The sequence below is a fragment of the Pantherophis guttatus genome, chromosome 8 (genome assembly GCF_059756535.1).
Source record: "Pantherophis guttatus breed Tessera chromosome 8, ASM5975653v1, whole genome shotgun sequence".
Lineage (NCBI taxonomy): Eukaryota > Metazoa > Chordata > Lepidosauria > Squamata > Colubridae > Pantherophis > Pantherophis guttatus.
Genome location: NC_142070.1, coordinates 20,591,132 through 20,608,099, shown reverse-complemented (window position 1 = coordinate 20,608,099; position 16,968 = coordinate 20,591,132). Strand labels below are relative to the sequence as shown.

The 16,968-nt window shown below is 37.9% G+C and overlaps 1 protein-coding gene across 1 annotated transcript; it reads left to right on the top strand.

The window, feature by feature from the left end:
• The first annotated feature begins 600 nt into the window (after positions 1-600).
• Positions 601-13,787, top strand: C8H4orf54 (chromosome 8 C4orf54 homolog). The gene is made up of 2 exons (XM_034442160.3): positions 601-6,886; positions 10,509-13,787. Exon 1 carries the CDS (start codon positions 1,803-1,805, stop codon positions 6,843-6,845), a length of 5,043 nt encoding a protein of 1,680 aa, XP_034298051.2. The 5' UTR covers positions 601-1,802; the 3' UTR covers positions 6,846-6,886; positions 10,509-13,787.
• Positions 13,788-16,968: the final 3,181 nt, after the last annotated feature.

Here is a 16,968-nt window from a genome sequence, read left to right as displayed (position 1 = left end):
AATATGAATTTACTTTTATTTCACATATGGGTTTTCTTTTATTTGCCCTGGTGCTTTAAGAAGCTTATAGTATTTTAAAGCTGTTTTATATATTATTTTAATGTTGATTTAAACATTTTTATATCTCTTTGGGTATGATACATAAATGGAATTAAAATTAAAATGACAGAATTTTAAAACTGATTAAGTAATATTCATATTGATAATACTTATATTAAGACAAAAAAGAAAATATTACATTTAAAAAAAAACACTTGAATTCAATACTTGAATTTTTCTAGCCAGATTTTCTTTACACTATTTTATTGCACACGCTTAATTCTACTTCAACAATATCATGACATAACAATCTATGCATTTTTATATATTTAAGTATTTAAACGTAGAATGAGGCAAAAATATATTTGTAAAGATCAGAGATTCCTGCAATGAATGACAGTCAAACACATTTATTTTTACTATGTACAAATGTGGTAGTTTAAAATAGTACTTTATTCACCCGGTTGAAATGACACACAGTCTATGTATAGATAATGGTTTTGACACAGCAAGCTATACTGATCTGACAAAAATGCTTCAGAGTTTTCTTACTCTGAACAAGTCATTATCAAAATCAAACCAGTTTGGTATTTTCCCATTGCTTGTTCTTTATCTCCTTCACATCTTTTTAAAAACCTCTGAAGATGAGAAGAAAAATTTTCAAGATCTAAGGTGCTGATTAATATCCCTTGGACTAATACTACAAACATCAAAGAAAAGGTAAATGTTTTTTTTTTCAGATTGCTTGTTTCTTCTGTACTGAAATAGTATTAGACCTCACTGTAACAGACAAAAGTCTATTCAACTTAACACTAGAGAAGCTTGAGACCATATAATTTTAATAGTAGTCAAGTGGAACTTTTATTGTAGCTGATATAATTAATTAATTATAATATAATTATAATTGAGTACAGTTCTAAAACAACTTAGTAAAAAGAGATAGACACAAGTTAAAATTAGTTTTATTTCTCTATTTCATGACATACTAAGAATTGTTCTAATTCTTTATGTTGGAAGTATTTTTGTTGGAAGAAGAATATTCATATGGAGCCCCACTCTTTTTTAAAAAATAAAAGGAAAGGAAAGGATGGGTAACCCTCTTTAAATGTTTTTGTATACAATACAAATAATGTTTCATAAATTGGAAAAAAGTGCTTTTTAAAAATTACCAGTAAAAATAGAAGTCATTTGAAATTCCTAATGTCTTATTAAGATTAAATTCAGTCTTTTTTTGCCCATTGAAATATTATCTAGGTAATATTCTTAAAATACTGTTCTAGCAATAAAAGGTGCTTTCCATGTAGCTCTCCTTCATTTTGATCATCCAAAAACCAATCATCTTTTAAAACTATTACATGGATTAATCCCTCTTACACACTTACATATTCCTTAACTAGAAGTATAAGAATTTCCATATGCTTTCTCTTCATTTTGGGATGTCTGGGAAAGTTGAGTGGCAGATGCTGTTAATGCTGCTACTTCTGTTACCAATGGCATTCAGACTGACAGCTCTTCATGCCAAACTAACAACTGTACTTCATAGCTCAGGAATAAGACACTGGCAGCAGCGGCAGTTACCAGCACCCCCATCTCCACAGAGACAACAGCAGCCACCCAGCCTATCAAGCAACTCTCCAAGGTCTACAGCTAAACCTCAAGAAACAAAATTAGGAACCACTGGGGAACACGTGTGTATATGTGTGTGTGTCTCTCTTGCTTGACTTTGGTCCTGGGTCCCTTCAATCAGCTTGAAAGCGTTCACCATGGAAGTGTTTACAGAACTGCCTGCTGAAGAGACAGTTATTCAAAAAGAGAATGCTGGAAAAAGCAACAGCCAAATGATCACGTGTCATCCTCAAGAGCCATCAATTTCCTCAGCTGAGGAATCAAAATATGTGGAGATTTACGATTACCCTGGAGGGACAGGAGAGAATCCCCAGACTCTAAAGCTGAATCTAGAACGGAATGGAAGTAAAGTGCCCTTTATCAGAACTAAAAATGGACCTTGCGAGATCAGTGAGATTAACAGATTGGCTAACAAAATCTTGGCAGACAAATATGCAAATCAAGAATCTCTGGATTATACTTCTAAAATGGAAGGCACTCTTTCCCCCATGGGGATGAAAGCTGATGAGGTTGGGGAAAGGATCTCTGGCATCAGTTCAGAAGGGTCTGAGAACACTCTGTCCCCTAGTATCTCCAATGTTCAGCTTTATACACATGGCTGCCCAGAATCATCATCATCATCTTGTCCTTCACCAATACAAAATACAAGGAATTTTCCAAAAATGGATGACTTAGAAAGAGGGGGAAAAACCTCATCTTCGTTTGGGTATGACAGCGATGAAGATGATGAAGCAGACTGCAAAGAAATCTGTCTGAGCAATGAGAGAGGAAGAGGCAGGCATGCTTCACAGCTATTGCAACCACAACCCAGCTATGCCAGTGAAAGCAACAATAGTAATAATGATGAAGCACATTATATTACCACCCATGAAATACAGCTTAGTGAAGTAGATCATGACATGGATTTTGACTATGGATTAGCTTCTCGATGGGACTTTGAGGATAACAATGTTATTTATTCCTTTGTGGATTATGCTTCCTTTGGGAGCGAAGAAACGCTTGCAGACACACAAACAGAAGAGGATAATAGCTGTTATCTCAGCACAACCACCAGTGATCCTAATAATCAGACAGACAGTATTGATAATACCAGCAGTACAGAGATAGTCAGCATTAATTCTGAAAATGATACTCCAAGCACAGACAAATGCGCCAGCTCGGAAGAAAGTCAGTCCAAGAACCTCTGCAACATGAGTGAGAATTCTGCAGGCCAGATACTCCTATCAATCAAACCAACTTCCAGGGCTATAAATGAGCCTAGCAACCAGCATGAAAAGCAAAACATTATTTATGCTGCCAAGCATGAAGGCGACATGAGCCTCTGTGTCTCCACAGCTCATGAACGAAATTCAAGTTTCAAACAAGATGTGTTTCATGACTATGCAAAAAAGTTTATTGCAGTTCCTGCACATTTGCAAACAAGGTGTGCAGCTATAAAAGCAAGAGAATTGGGTGGATATTCAAGTGGTGCCTCCAGTGTGGTAAGTGAGTTGGATGATGCAGATAAAGAAGTAAGAAGCCTGACAGCAAGGGCATTTCGGAGCTTAGCTTATCCCTACTTTGATACCCTGAACTTGAGTTCCAGTGAGTCTTCCACATCTCTTTCAGATCACAATCTAGGAATCAACCGATGGTCAACTTACTTGGATTTAAAGTGCAGCAGTCTTGGACAGAAAGCAGAGCAGAATCTTTTCAAAAGCAGCGCTGCATCTGCTGGATGGAAAAGAAACTCTGGGACTAAAACAGCCAGTGACCATTTCTACATTCACTCCAATAAATCACAGACTAAAGCATTGGAATTTGTTGTCAGTAAACTTGATGGAGAAATAACGCATGTTGAAACACCACGTTGCTTTGAAAAACAGGTCCAGGCAGGCTCCCGAGTTGTTACTTTGCTGGAGACTTTGAATTTCAGCAGCAATATTAATGCGGGTGTCCCCAGACCTGCTAAACCTTCTGAAAATGTTGCTGTTGGGTCAAGTTGCACAGATGAAGTTACAGAAACACTGCCAAAGGAGCAGAGCAATGAAATCTGCAAACAAACTGGAGTCGTTGCAGAAACCATGGAAGGAACGCAGAAGTCAAAATTTGCATCTAGCCTCCTCAAAAATGTTATTTCAAAGAAGATGCAACAGGAACATGAGTTCAAAATGGAAAGGGGACAGATCACAGACACCACATACTCTGGTATGTCAAATTCCTCATCTTCTAAAGAGGTAGATAGCACCGCCAAGGAGAAATTAAAGAACGGGGGATTGCAGAGACAAAATTCAAGATATTCAGAAGGCAGCTCTGATTGCACTATTGTAACAGCAGATGATTTGGGGGAATTTTTTGATAGCAAGTCACCAACCTCCAAGCCCTCTACTCCACGGGAAGCCACTATTAGCCTAAATCGAAGCCTTTCAGAAACATTTTTAGAAGAGGCATGTAAAATAAAACAAAGTGCCTCTGAAACACTCAAGGCAACTTTCCTCCGTAGCCAGAATAGTGCATTTAGAACATGGAAAGAAAAAGAAGCAGAGAAAAAAGAGGAAAAAGTTCCTGTGGGAAAACTGAAAACAGGATTTAAAGGGGATTGGAAGACCGATATGGGAGAAATCACAGCTAATAAAGCAACTAAAATGTCTCGTCTTTTTGTTCCAAATATTCAACAAACAGTCAAAGATAATAATAACTTGCATGTGACAAAATACTCTACAGCGACAACTGCAGCAGCTCAGACTGCTATTGCCACCACAGTGATAAAGCCTAAACCTCCAGAGATCAAGATAAGCTTGGGAAGTGTGGAGCAGAACAAAGATAATCATTTCAATATTACTAAGCTTCTCAGCCCCAAGATACCTGGAAATGCCCCCAATTTTTTCAAGACAGCTGTTGATACCAGATGTCAACTGCAAAAGCAAATAAAAGGGGAGATTATGGACAAACTGCCTCAATTTCAGGTACGTGATGTAAGAGAAAATAAGTCTAAAGTCCAAGGGCCTATACATCAGGTGAGAGATGTCAGGAAATTAATCAAGAGTAGCTATGGTCTTGAGTCAGGGGATAACCACAGTGACAGAGGTAGTGTTAACTCTGACCAGGGAACCTTTGACCAGAAATCCAAACAGCTGATGTCAATAGGCATTCCCAGGTCTCTGTCTCCCATGATGATAACTTGTCAGGCAGTTAGTAACAGTAAGGAGGACAAGAAGCCCAACAAATTTCACGAGATGGCGCCCAGAATAAGTAATGGAGGCAAGATGCTACCTTCCAACCAAGAAGGAACTATCCTGGTACACAGGACCTCAGGAAGGCTGCCAGTAGCCACCATTGCTCCCAACAAGAGTGACCCTCGCCAGCCTGCTGTATTGAAGATAGTCTCCAAAACATCTGTGCCCTGGAGGCAGCAGTCACATCCACCACCACAGCAGCCAGCGACAACTGAGAAAAGCAATAAAGTGGGACCACTGGTGGTGGATGAAGAAGAACCTCTCAAAGAAGAAGAGGTGACCAAGGGATCTGTCTCAGCAAACCATAAGGCTCTGCAAAAACTCACAGCAGCAGTCCGGAGCATGGAAGAGCTATACAGTTTCAGTAAATATGAGTGGAAACGAAAGAGTGACCCATTACCGATAACCGACAGCCATGTCCTCTCCCTCATTGCCAGCGAAGAGCAAACCACGGGAGCCGTAAGCACCGCCAGGGAAGAATCGATGATGGTTGCCAAGACTGAGGACCAGGAGGGAGCTCAGACGGTGGGATTAACAATTTCTCCCAACAGATCCGCACCAGAACGCCATCCTCGTGGCAGATTCACCAACCCAACCAAGAATGTTGAGAAGGTCTCAGCCAAGACAGCGGCCTTTGAGAGCTTGAGCCGAGAGCGGGCCCGGGGTTCAGGCCTCTACGGCGAATCTGCCACAAGAAACACCGGGCCTCCTGAGAAGGAAAGAGTCCCTGTGGTCCCCAGGACCACCTTAACTTTTAACGCTCAGGCCCAGAAGGCCAAGCCTCAACCACCAGTGCTCTCGTCTCCTTCCCCGCCTCGAGGCCTCAAAGGCCAGGCCAGGCCTCGCGCCATCAAGTTATTTGGCAGCCGGCAAGGGAGCCTGGTGGAACCGGACAAGAACCGCAAGCCCGTCTTTCCCGACTGCGGGAACTACTTGGCCATTTCGCTCAAGGAGCCGTCCGCGGAGCAACCGGGACCGGTGGCTTTAGGCCCAGGAGGAGGAGAAGGAGGAGCAGCAGCAGCAACAGCAGCAGGAGGCAGCAACCGCGGAGGCCTCGTCGCCACTGCTTCACCCGCTGCTGCCCAGCCTCTCAACCTGGCCCGGTCCGTGGCAGGCTCCAACCCCACTCAGGCGACCCAGCAGCAGCCCGCGGAGGAGCACGCTGGCCCCACCGCAGCCACCACTCAGCCTCAGCCTCCGGCACCGCTGCTGCCGCCCTTGCCGCCGCCGCAGCAACAGCAGCAACTCCAGGCGGCGGTGGCGGCGGCTCCACCGTTGGAAATGTCTCCTGCGCACATTTTCCCTCAGGCTCTGTCCCTCGCAGCGGCGGCGGCCGCCCTGACAGGCGCGACTCAGCCGGCGACGCCTTTGCTTTGCTTCTCGCCGCCCGCTGAGCCCGCCGCCTTCCCGCCGACGCAGCGCAAGGTGCTGCTGGACCTCAGCACGGGCCAATGCTACTTAGTGGACGCCCCGCTGCAGCCCCAGCCGCAGCCCCAGAAGCGGCGCCTCTTTGACCCCGAAACAGGGCAGTACGTGGAAGTACCCTTGCCAGTCCCGGCGCCGCCGCCGCCACCGCAGCCGCCGGCCTTGGCCCCCATGACCATCCCCATGGCGCTGGGAGCGGCCGCTGGGACCTACAGCGCCCCGGCCGCAGCCTACATGTTCTACCCGGGCTTCCTGCCGGCGGTCCTGTCCGCCAGCGCACTGCAGAGCCAGCTCGCCCAGCAGCCCGGCGGTGAATTGGGGTCTGTGGCCGCCTCGTCCAGGAGCGCCGCCAGCTCCGCCGCGGAAAGCCCGTATTACATGCCCACGGGCACCCCGCAGCAGCCACCGTGCCCGCAAGCGGTTCCTGGCGACGGGAAAGCGCCGCTTATCAGCATCACCTCGCAGCCGCTGGGCCCCCGGATCATCGCGCCTCCCTCTTTCGACGGCACCACCATGCGCTTCGTCGTGGAGCACCGGTGATGGGGCGCCGGCCGGGAGAGATGCTGCTGCTGGAACGACGGGTGAGTTGCCTTCCTGTTAGGATTAATTATCACAACAAAGGTGGCGTTTCTGCGGAAAGGTCGCATCAGGAGAGGGGCATCGGGGTGAGGGAGAGGGGGAACAAGCCTTGCAAAACACACTAAGTGTTCAGTAGCCAGAACATTTAGTTTAGTTTAGTTTAGTTTAGTTTAGTTTAGTTTAGTTTAGTTTAGTTTAGTTTAGTTTAAATTAATTTAAATTAATTTAAATTAATTTAAATTAATTTAAATTAAACAGGACACAGCACTAAGGTTTGCAAGGAGTCAGCTATGGCCAGAGAGGGATATTTTGCCATTTACAGGTTATTTGGATAGGTAGCACAACCATTCCTAGCAATAGCAAAGAAGAAGAAAAAAAAATACAGTGTAATATCTACCTTCTTCTTGCTAAACAGATTTTTGTGGTAATAAAAAAGCTGGAATAGTATTGGAAGGGTTGTAGGTGAAAGATGATGATGTCTAGGCCACCAGCAATAAAGTCACCCCTTAATCTATTCTGTGAAGAGGAAGGGTCCAATGACTGTTTCTTGAGGAGAAAAAAAAATATTGAAGAACAATGGGAAACGGAGAGTAACTTAAAAAGGGAAAGTAAATTCTTCCCTGCCTCCTCTGGAATACTGTCTTGCAGATAAGGAATGCTTCCAGAGGAATTCAGCTTCTAAAGGCATTTATGCAGGGGTTTTTTTCTCTTTCCCTCCTATTGACCATATGGGAGGAAGAGAAGAAATGGGAACTATGCAATCCTTGCGTATACACACATTATCTTGGATTTTGTGAATGGGGCAAAGGAAATACATGTAACTTTAGGTCTCAAATACTTGCAGCTTGCTTACTGTAGTAATCAAGACATATTGGTCATTTTGTTTATCAAAACATAGCAAGAAATGATAAAACCTGGCCAAATTACAAATGAAAGACAAAGATATTTCCTTCCTTCCGTCTGTCCATCAGTTTTGACTCCTAGAAACTGCCTAGAAAAGTTTTCTTGGCAAGTTTTCTGCCACTGTCTTCTTCATAGGGCTAAGAGAGAATCACTGACCCAAGGTCACCCAGCTGGCTTTCTGCCTAGTGCAGAACTAGAAGTGATAGTCTCCCAGTTTCTAGTCAGGTGTCTTAAAAACCTTGTTGGCAGCATCCATGTTTATGGACACATTCTTTCTGTAACATACAGTATGATGTGCCAATAATAGAATAAAAGACATTAATCTTAACATCAGCATTAATATTCATCAATAGGCTTGCATTTAGGGCAAAAACAGAAGCAACCGGAAGAAGTAACATGTTCATGCACACATACATGATGGTGTTCATACAATTTATATATTTTCTACTCAGAATATATTCACAAATACAGCTGGGAAGCGACGTTTGGAGCACTCTGTGCTCACTGCAAAAATTAAAGCCAAACCATCCACGATTGTTCAAAAGTAGCCTCTGCTTTCAAAATAATCAATAGGTTTTATTTCTTAGTACTTTATAATCATTCTGACCTTCTTTTCACCAAGAGAACAGAAAGAGAGAGAAAGTGAACAATATTTTCAGGTTTCTGGTAAGAGGAAGACACTATACATCAGAAGAATTTTTGGAAAATAAGATGAACTTGATCAGTGGTCTTTTTCTGAAAGAAATTTACAGGAGACACAAGATGCATGTGAGAAAGAGAGAGGATGGGAATGCTTTGACATATCACAGAAATAGTGAGACTGCAGATCACCACCTGCTTCAAACTATACACTTCAAAGAAATGCTGCCAGCCACTGAGCCTGTTTCAACACTGATACATGAAACCATTCATTTCAATATTACAGTTCCAAGTTTTTTCTAGTAAGGCTTTAACAGACACTTAACAGAAACTCCATAGGTAAAGTTTTTCCCATTACGTACTGCAGATAAGAAGCTGAGCTCAACTTGTGTATTTCTTTATTAGAATATAATGTGTATTACACTGAATAGAATGTAATAGTATAAAGTATAATATCTCTAATATAAAATATAAGAATCCTACTTCCCCAAAAATAGTTTTAGTTTAAGGAACATTAGTAAATAGTTATGTCAAGCTATTTTCACATCAAGTCATTTTTAAGTGCTTTTAATTGCTGACTGGGTTATCTTGTTCTGCAATAACCTAGAGGGGATTTTCAGCAGAGGAAAGAGTTAACTTTTCCTCCTTTAGAACAGGATCATGATCTGGAGTGCAATCAGCTGTGCCTGCCAAATACTGTATTAAGACATGCTATTGAAATAATGTCAATTCTAGCCCTCACTTGATGGAACAGATTAGACATGGACTAGCAGTATACTAAATCCCTAGCAAAGGATTTCCTTGAACTGTATTGTGTTTTTCTTTTCTGAGATACACTTGTAAATCAGTGTAAAATCCTCAGCCTTTCTTAGAAAAAGTTCTAAGACTTTATGGAATAAAGTTTTCTATTAAATGAGAGGCACACACTACAGGTAGCTCTTGCCTTACAACCATTCATTTAGTAACTGTTTGAAGTTATAACAGCGCTGAAAAAAGTGACTCACAACCAATCCTTGCATTTATGACCATCTCACAACATCTCCACTGTCACATAATTAAAATTCGGGTGCTTTGGCAACCGACATCTCTTTAAGACCTGTTGCAATATCTCAGGGTCATAAAATCACCATTTGCCATCTTCCCAGCAGCTTCCAACCAACAAAGCCAATGTGGGAAGCCGGCTTTGCTTAATAACCTATGATTCGCTTAATAATTGTAGTGATTCGCTTAACAACCATGACAAAAAAGGTCATAAAAGCAAGTGAAATTCACTTAACAACTACCTTGCTTAGCAATAGATATTCTGCTCCCAATTGCGACTGTAAGTCAAGGACTATGTGCGCTCAGTATTTCTAATTAATAATTATTAAGTGCAGGAGTGCCATAATAGCAGAAAACAAAGTACATGGTGCACTGCCTCTCTGCTACCTCATGACATATAGTCCAGTACAAGGCTCTTTCACCATTTTTGGAGCACTTCGGGTGGGGGCGGGGGAGATACAAGGGGAAGTTCCTTGTTCATTTTAAATTGCATTCAGAATCCTCAGCCCAAATAAACAACTATAAACCGTCATTTCTCAGCTACCTAAAACTACTTTTCTTAAATGTGTTGGAGCATGCAAAATACTGGGGCATTGTGCCATAGTTACCATGTGTGCATGTTATGTGTATTTGATCAGCAAGTCTTACAAATAGAGGCAGAAATTGGAAGCAATGGTGTTAAATTTGTTTTAAGATTTATGGATTTGAGAAGCACTTTCATCTAACTGTTTAACAGAAAAGTTAAAATAAAGTTTTAAATTATATGATGATAGAGTTTGATGAAATTATTAGGTCAAGTATAAAAATTATAATACCAGGGATTTGCTTAAATTTTATATAGAAATTTTCTTCTGCAAAATAGCAACTGACAACTTTTAGCATAATATGAACCATTCTAAAGGTCATGAAGATAGAGTGAAGGTGAGGAAATTACTTAAAGTTTTAAATTCAAAGTTCAAGAAAGGTCATAGAACATCTCGCAATGATATAACAATTTTGTTAAATCAAACATTTAATGTTTGTTTATGCTTTATCCTACAGGCACAAAGAACAAGAATTTGTCTCCCTTAATTTGAAATGTATTTGGTAATTCTAAATTTTTGTTTAAATAGCTCTCCTCTAATGTATTTCTCATGCATTGCTTTGTGCAAAACATGTGTTACATTGTTTTCATGTTTGGATAAGCTGTTTCCTCATTTTTAACTATGTAGAAATTTAATTATTCAAATATAAATGATTGAATTGTGATATTTCCTGTAGGTTTTTAAATGTAGAAACTAGTAATTAGTATACTGTGCAATACACAGCTAACTACAAGTTACCTACAAATGCTTATATAGAAGCAGGAGCCCTTATTGCTTTTGAACAAAAAACAAGTTTGAGTGAAGAAATAAGATGCTGGTGTAGCTTTGCAGATACCTATTTGCAGGATTTTTTAAAAAGCTTGGAAAGCTTGAATTATTACTCCAATCTGTTTCTCTGTTTTAAAAAAAGTGGTTGTAGGGTTGTTTTTATACATAAATATATGTATGTGCAGTTTATTCTTAAAGTTATTTTAATCCATTTTTGATATCCCTCTATTATTTTGGAGAAAACATATCTAAAAATAAAAAGTAAAAATTTCTTTTTTCTTAGTTTTGCTAAAATATTCAAATATATTCAGAATTTGCCAATAATATCCAATTACGTTAGGTTTAAGTAGTTCCCATTGAAGTTAGTTTTAATTTAGGGTTAATCTTCAATAGCAACTGAATTAGGATCTCATTACATAATAGGTATGGAGTCAACTAGTTGAGTTTAGTTCAAACTAGCTAAACCCAGGTTGGTTAAATCCAATCAGCTATGAATAGCTGTAGAGCATCCATAGCTATCAAGCAAACATCAGCCCTACAACAGTGTATTTTAGTCCTCAAAAAAAGTTTTGAAAAATGCCCAAATCTTGCAAGTTCTGCGGAATTCCATGAAATTTCAGCACTATCATATGCGGGACTGCAAGATTATTCTGGCAAAAAAGAGTGTGCTAAATTTTAGAAATCTTCAGATCTTGCATGATTTCAGGCAATTTGGTGGGGGCAATGCCACCGCACAAAACTCTGATGAGGATATTTTAGGAACAAAAAAAGATTGGTGAATCCTGAGTTAAATGTATTGAAGATCCACTGAAAATTAGGTTATTTTATTTAAGTTCCTTTGAATATGAAGCCTAATTCTGTAGATGTTTACTTGGATTTAAATCCTATTTTTTTTATGGGGGCTAACTGCCAAATGCATGCATATGATTCAGTTCCTATTATTTATAGAAATAGAGTTAACAATGTATGTATTTTATTTAATGGCTTTCCCCTAAAACCAATTGTGAAAATAACTGAAGATATAGTTCTTTATAGTTCTTCTGTTTAAATGCTGCTTTAAATTATATTCAAAGGAATCCTTTAGCTGCACCTTTTTGTTTAAATATCAGAAATCTAGAAAAGTGATACAAGTTACTACACTTTCTTGGTGCCTTCAATAATTGTGGAGCAAGCAGTCATTCAACTGGTGAAGCATTTTTTTATTACTTCATCCCCATATAGAATAAACTGTGCTTGTGTGATTGTCATGCAGCTCCCCCCAAAACTGTTAACATTTCTATGTATGTGTCTTGTGTTTCGTTATTATTTCAAAGAAGAAAACACATTTTTTTCTTCTTTATATGAAGAATTAGTTTTAGGGAGGAAAGGTTTGCTTTCTTTTTTAGAAATGTGAATTTCAAAAAGTTATTTTAGAAAGTACTTTGAGATTTTAACTTAGCTATTTCCAATTAGTATTCTAATCCACTAATGAATATTTGGCATCAAGTTATAATTTAAAATATATATCTTGAAAGATTGAAAGGAAAAGAATGAACATTTAATAAGCTTTTAAAATGGAGAATTCTCATAGGAGATTTATTTGGTGCAGGTATGACAATCTTAACTACAATTAGGAAATCCTGAAGAAATGCAGAATACAAAAGGTACAAGTACCAAAATATATCTGGTACAATATGAAACATGGGGTGTACAAATCAAAGCAACAGAGCCACATAATGCCCCTAAATCTTGGGTGTGTCCCCAGAAGGGGAAACATAGTGAAAACTATGAAAACAATGTGTTGCATCTTAAGTTCTACATCTGATTACAGCTGTAAAGTATAGCTGAAGCAGGAATTTTTAATTTTACAAATCAAATGGAAAATGTATTTTCCATTTGATTTGTCAAATTTAAGAGATCCTTGGCCAAGCAGTAATGATTCCCTTTCAGTATTCTGTTTCTGGTTAGGTATGTTGCAAACACTGCTCTACCCACAACCATACCAGTGGGTGTTATGTGGCATATGATCCACATAGTATACAGATTCCAGTTAGCTTACAGTTTCCTGTGATTGGCAATTCATCAGTATAGTGCCATAGATTAGTAGATAAGATCCTTAGACTAAATAGTCAATAACTAAACCACGGAATAAATAAGCCACGGTAGAGCCAGAATAAATAAGCCACGGTATCCTAAGAATAAGTCTTATTTTTTTCTCCCATACTATTTTACTGAAAATTCTTTGTGATTTTGGGCCAGAAATCAGTACAGTGGGGCTTAATCACATATAGTAATAGTCTTGATTCTAGCCCTGTTTTAAAACAATGAGCTTAACTCAATGAGTTTTGAAAATGGAAGGCTAGATGGACCATCCTATTTTTTTTAAAACACATTTCTACTAAAGCTTTTACGCATACAAAAACCACTTAAGTCATTCCCATAGTTCTGATTCATTTGTAATTCCTTCATCCATATTATGATTTAAATCTTCTCCACGCTGATTTAAGCTCCGTTTGCTTAAAGAAGTGATGGTAAATGAAAGACCACTTATGTTTCTACTGAATAAAAATTAAGCATGCAATTCAGCTTAAAAATTGGATTCATGCACAGGGGGTTCCTTATAATTATTGCCATTTTAATGCATATATGGTACTTTCGGTGGAATGTATGGAAAAGCTCTAAGTATCTACAGGCTTATTAAATATGATGCTTATTCAGATCTCTTTAGAGGTGATTTAACATGGGCCTTTTCAATTTGTAGTAGCTTTATATGAAAAAAAATTATCTGAAGAATGAAATAATGTAATGCGAAAATAAGACAATTGTTTTGAGATTCACATGTTTATTTTTCTGGTTTGTATTTTGTTTTCAACTTAATTGCTTTTTAAGGAAAAACGAATATACAATATTGTTTTCATGGTACTGCTCAACTGCTCTGCTTTTGTTTCTCCTGAAATGTGTGTGTTGCATAAAAGATTTATGTAAGCAACTTCATGTACTATTTTTAGACTGCCAGGTAGTATGTGTGCAAAATTATCTCCGTTATATCCACATAGAAACACAAATAATAATAGCATGTTTTTTTCATTTTGGTGCTCACAATGAAGTTTCAATCTGTAGTTTACAAGATGTAACTTTTCATCCGCGTGTATATCTTAACACAAACATTTTAGTACACAATGAATGGTTTAATCTCCAATTGTATTGACAGATGCTCAGGGTTATATTTTTATCCAGTGTACTTGAAAATCAGAGTGAAATTACATTTTATTTGAAAAGAGGGCCATCACCAAAAGAGCAATTTGTGTCAGGTACTCCCTTTCCTTTCTCCATAATTTGTCATTCACATTTACCTCCTGTTTCACATGGTGCATTTTTTTCTCATCTTTCACTGTTTAGCAGGCAGCATTGTGGAATCAGTATGATAACAGGACTCAATAATCAAATAAGTGCTTTTTATAACATAAATTTATGTCTACTAAAAATGATGAAAAGGTATACACTATTTTTAAATTTTGAAGCGATATCTATAAAAATCTTTTCTCAGAGCAAAACTCTTCAGAACAGTGCCAAGAAGAAAGTGCTCCAGCATTTCAAATAAATCTCAGCTTATGTTACCTAATATGCAAATGAGTTCCTTATACATCAATTGTAGAATCAGTAATTATTTGCATCAATTATTATTAAAAACAAGTATTTTCATGATTTCAAAGAGAATTAATTCTATAAACTTCCACTAATTTAATAATTTTATTAAAGCTTACCATTGCAACAGTAAAACTAACACAAACTGAAAAATAGAAAAGTAAAAAAGAAAGAGTAAAAGGTGCTAAAAAGAAAGAAAAGAGAAGAAATAGGAAAAAAATGAGTATAGGAAAGAAAAAGAAATATATAAGGAAGTTGCTTACCACCTTCATAACAAGTATAAACAATTTAATAACTCACTACCTTCTTTTAAAATATAGCAAATTATTTATTCTTCCCAATCCCATTAATTTTCTATAGACAAATTTTAAAGCCTTATCATTACATCTTGATGTCAGCAAAAGTCCATTAACAGAGATAATAACATATTTGTTTTAATTTGACCAAGATTGATCAAATAAACCAACTTTATATTCCTTTTACTTCCAATAATCTTAATCTAGAGTCTCTTCAAATAATGTACTGGAAGTCGACTTCTTTTTATTTATTTTTCTTTGTCCCTTTTCACAAAATTCTTCAAAAATTTAGCAAGCTTGTTTTGATACAGAAAATTATCCAGGTCATTCCCTTGGTTTGTTGCTTGTATGTCTCTTTTAGTTATTAGGACATCAGCTGGTTTCTTTTGTATGCCCAGGGTAACATCTTTTCCATGCCATTCTTGTAGCCTTGTAGTCCATTTTCATCTCAGTCTTCACCTTATTAACTAGAACTTGTTCCTCTTGTATAATATCTTTTCAACATAGTCTTATTTCAAATTTATCCCAGTTGTAACTTTCTAAAATCATAGTTTTAATCATCTTTTTGATGTTTATTTTTAAAAATTTGTTTAAGTTCTTAAACTTGTAATTAAAACTTATTTCACTAAGAATTGACAGAAACTCATTTGTTGCAGTAAAACTTGTCAGTCCAAATGTTTCTAATAGCTGAATAGCAGTTAAGAAGCCATTTCCGATAATGTTTCAAAGACATCACCATAGTTTGAGTAAGATGGCTATTCCCTTGTCTCCCAAAGATCTAAACCCAAAGAAGATCACTATCTTATGGATTCCTTGTGATGAGCTGTCTGGAATACTTAGGGGCAGTCTCAAGCCCTTTCCTCATCCAAAAAGGTTTCAGAGACCTGGTCTTCATTCCATTGCAGTCATCAGTTCCTCTTTTTGCGGAAACATCTGCAGTACACAATTTCTTCCCTGGAGTGTGGGCTTATCTTATGTTAAAACCATAAGACCATTGAGATGGCATTCATCTGATAAGAAACATATTTTTAGTGTGATTTTTCGTTCACAAGTTTCCACCCTTTTCAGTGAAGGATAATTCCAACTATTTTACCTGAAGAAAACTTCATTCTCCCATTATTTATTTATATGCAGCTTTAAAAATCTGGGAGAAGATTGACTTCGGGTTGACCTGCTTGTAAATAAGATATTACTAAGGTACAGAATGTAATTTCATATACTATAGGATAAATTAATAATTCAGATGTATTAAATATATTTTGTTATCCAAGCTGTAAATTGGATGGAAAGAACTGTGAGAAAGTCACCAAAGCAATTCTGCAAATATTAATATTTGCTTGGTGCTATTATATGTAGGCTTTGTAGCAATTCGTAGGTATTGTCTTGTTCAATCTAGGTCATAAATACAACCAAATTTTAAAATCTTATTTTTCTTAATGTCTTGGCATCAACATAACATAAAGCAATATTTTCATAAAGAGACTATAGTCAGTTTTGGATTTGAGCATATAAATAAGTCAAATTAGGTTACAGTTCCTGTCCATAACTGTCTGTAGGATTAAGAAAATGACTTTTTCATATAACAGGTATTTTACATTGTTTGTTATTACAGAAACACAAAATCTCAATCATAATATTTAGGCATCAATTAAGTGTTAGGATCTTTTTCACAATATAGTCTAAAAAGAAGTTCTATCAATTTCACTGGCTTCTGTGTGGTCACGTAGTCCCCGACTTACGACCAGAACTGAGGTCAAAATTTCTGTTGCAAAGCAAGATAGTTCAGTCTTGTCCAATTTTATGATCTTTGCCATAGTTGTTAAGTGAATCGCTGAAATTGCTAAATTAGTAACACAGTTGTTAAGTGAATCTTACTTCCCTATTGACTTTGCTTGACATTAGATCGCAAAATGTGATCAAATGACTCCAAGACACTGCAACCGTCATAAATGCATATCTGTTGCCACGCGTCCAAATTTTTATCATGTGACTGTGCAAATGCTGCAACAGTCATGTGAAAAATGGTCATAAATTATTTTTTTAGTGCCACTGTAACTTTGAACAGTCAGTAAACATATAGTTGTAAGTTGAGGACTACCTGTATTGTAGTTTCAGACCTGAAATGTTTTGTTGAACATTTTTTTAAAAAAATTTGATTTATATGCTGCCCTTCTCCGGAGACTCAGGGTGGCTTACAATGCGTTAAGCAATAGCCTTCATACTTTTGTA